The sequence below is a fragment of the Sinocyclocheilus rhinocerous genome, unplaced genomic scaffold (assembly GCF_001515625.1).
Source record: "Sinocyclocheilus rhinocerous isolate Xijiao unplaced genomic scaffold, SAMN03320098_v1.1 scaffold323, whole genome shotgun sequence".
NCBI lineage: Eukaryota > Metazoa > Chordata > Actinopteri > Cypriniformes > Cyprinidae > Sinocyclocheilus > Sinocyclocheilus rhinocerous.
This window is the reverse complement of record NW_015643640.1, coordinates 634,505-636,424: the sequence shown is the minus strand read 5'-3', so window position 1 is coordinate 636,424 and position 1,920 is coordinate 634,505. Positions and strand designations below refer to the sequence as shown.

General features: G+C 32.8%; 1 protein-coding gene across 1 annotated transcript in view; it reads left to right on the top strand.

The window, feature by feature from the left end:
• Nucleotides 1-1,920, top strand: part of LOC107757615 (lipopolysaccharide-responsive and beige-like anchor protein) — a 244,625-nt gene that overhangs the window by 53,758 nt on the left and 188,947 nt on the right. Inside the window, exon 16 of the mRNA XM_016575147.1 lies at nucleotides 722-819. Coding sequence (XP_016430633.1) covers nucleotides 722-819 — 98 coding nt within the window. The remainder of the gene's footprint in view (nucleotides 1-721; nucleotides 820-1,920) is intronic.

Here is a 1,920-nt window from a genome sequence, read left to right as displayed (position 1 = left end):
ATTCTATATATATATATATATATATATATATATATATATATATATTGTAATGATTTAAAAAACATAATGGGACACCAGTTTGTATGCTTTCTGAAGGAAGTGGCGCCATTTACTCCCTAATAATTTACATAGATGCATATATGTGATCTTAAGTCGCTGGGGTATATTTGTAGCAATAGCCAAAAAAACATTGTATGGGTCAAAATTATCGATTTTTATTTCATGCCAAAAATCATTAGGATATTAAGTAAAGATCATGTTCCATGAAGATATTTTGTAAATTTCTTACCGTAAATATATCAAAACTTAATTTTTGATTAGTAATATGCATTGCTAAGGAATTCAGTTGGACTTCATTTCCTCAGATTCCAGATTTTCAAATAGTTGTATCTCGACCAAATATTGTCCTATCATAACAAACCATACATCAATGGATTATTTGAACAAAGCTTATTTGTTCAACTTTCAGATGATGTATAAATTTCAGTTTAAAAAAATTGACCCTTTTGACTGGTTTTGTGGTCCAGGGTCACATATATGTAATTAATTAATTCTAATGTTAGGTTAATGCAGACAATGCAGATCCCCTGCTTACCTCTACTTCTATAATCATCTGAAGTTTAAATCCTAGAACCTTTATTTGCAGTTGCGTCTTGAATGACACCTGGCTCTGACATATCATGCTTATTTATTTTACATTTAAATTTTTTTTTTTTTACAGGATGATAATCTGATGGATGTTCTTCAGCTTCTGGTAGCACTGATGTCTGAGCATCCCAGCTCAATGGTTCAAGCCTTCGATCAGCGGAATGGAATACGGTGAGAGCTGTGGTTGCCCCTTGCAACTAGACAATCTTTAACCCACATCTTTATTAAAAACTATAAATGAACCTGGGGAAAAAACTGACAGATGAATTTGAATGAATCTCTATGGAATAATGGGAGGCCACGATACCTCATTCTTAGCAGAGACATCTGAGTCCTGCTCAACAAAACCTATAAAAACACTTTCATAGGTTCATCTGATACCTATGCTGCTAATATGGGCTACTAAAATGCAGGCATTTCCATTTCCAAATCCTTTATAGACATGCTAGTTCCACTGACAGCCACGGGGTTAAATGTGCACGCTAGCGGGGGGGGCATCTGGATAGCTCATCATGATGAAACAGAGGGCCTCACTTTCATTTTAGATCTGACAAGCTCGTTCAAATCACACTTCCATCAAATCCTACTCCTGAAGGATATAGGCAGATTTATTTTAATATGTAGACAGTATAATAGTCTCGGTTACATATGAATGTACACGTCAGCTCTTGTGAGTCACTGCGTCACTGGTATTTTCTTTTGTCAGAAAGAAACACTGAAAGTGATTGAAAACAAAAATTCAGCATCATATTTAAGCCTGACCCTGATTGTACATTTGTTTTAAATATAGTAAATATGGTTGTTTTGAACTTCGTTTGTTGCAGTGTATTTGGGTCAAAGACGTTAAGATGTCCGCATCAAAATAAATTTACAAAAGTGATTTTATGTCCATAGAAAGCACATTAAATGCAAGTGTCTACATTTAAGGTTTCAAATAGGTTTTTGAAGAATAAAATGTCAAAATTTGGTTGAAATAATGTTCCATTGTCGTTCAGTGTAACACTTATAGTTATGTAAAAATTCAAACAACATGCTTATTCTGACCTGTACATATAAAATATTTAAAAGAATAAGTGAGCATATTAAATTTTATTGGGTTTTAAATGAGTAAAAAATTATTACTGACAAATGGGCAAAACCCAGGATAGTGGCAAATTTAAAACTAATTAGTATTTGGGGTGAAAGTAATTAGTTTTTTAATATGTCATAAATTGATTTTTGTTGTAAATATGCCTGACAAGATTGTTACACTGAATGACATTTTAGTGGGTC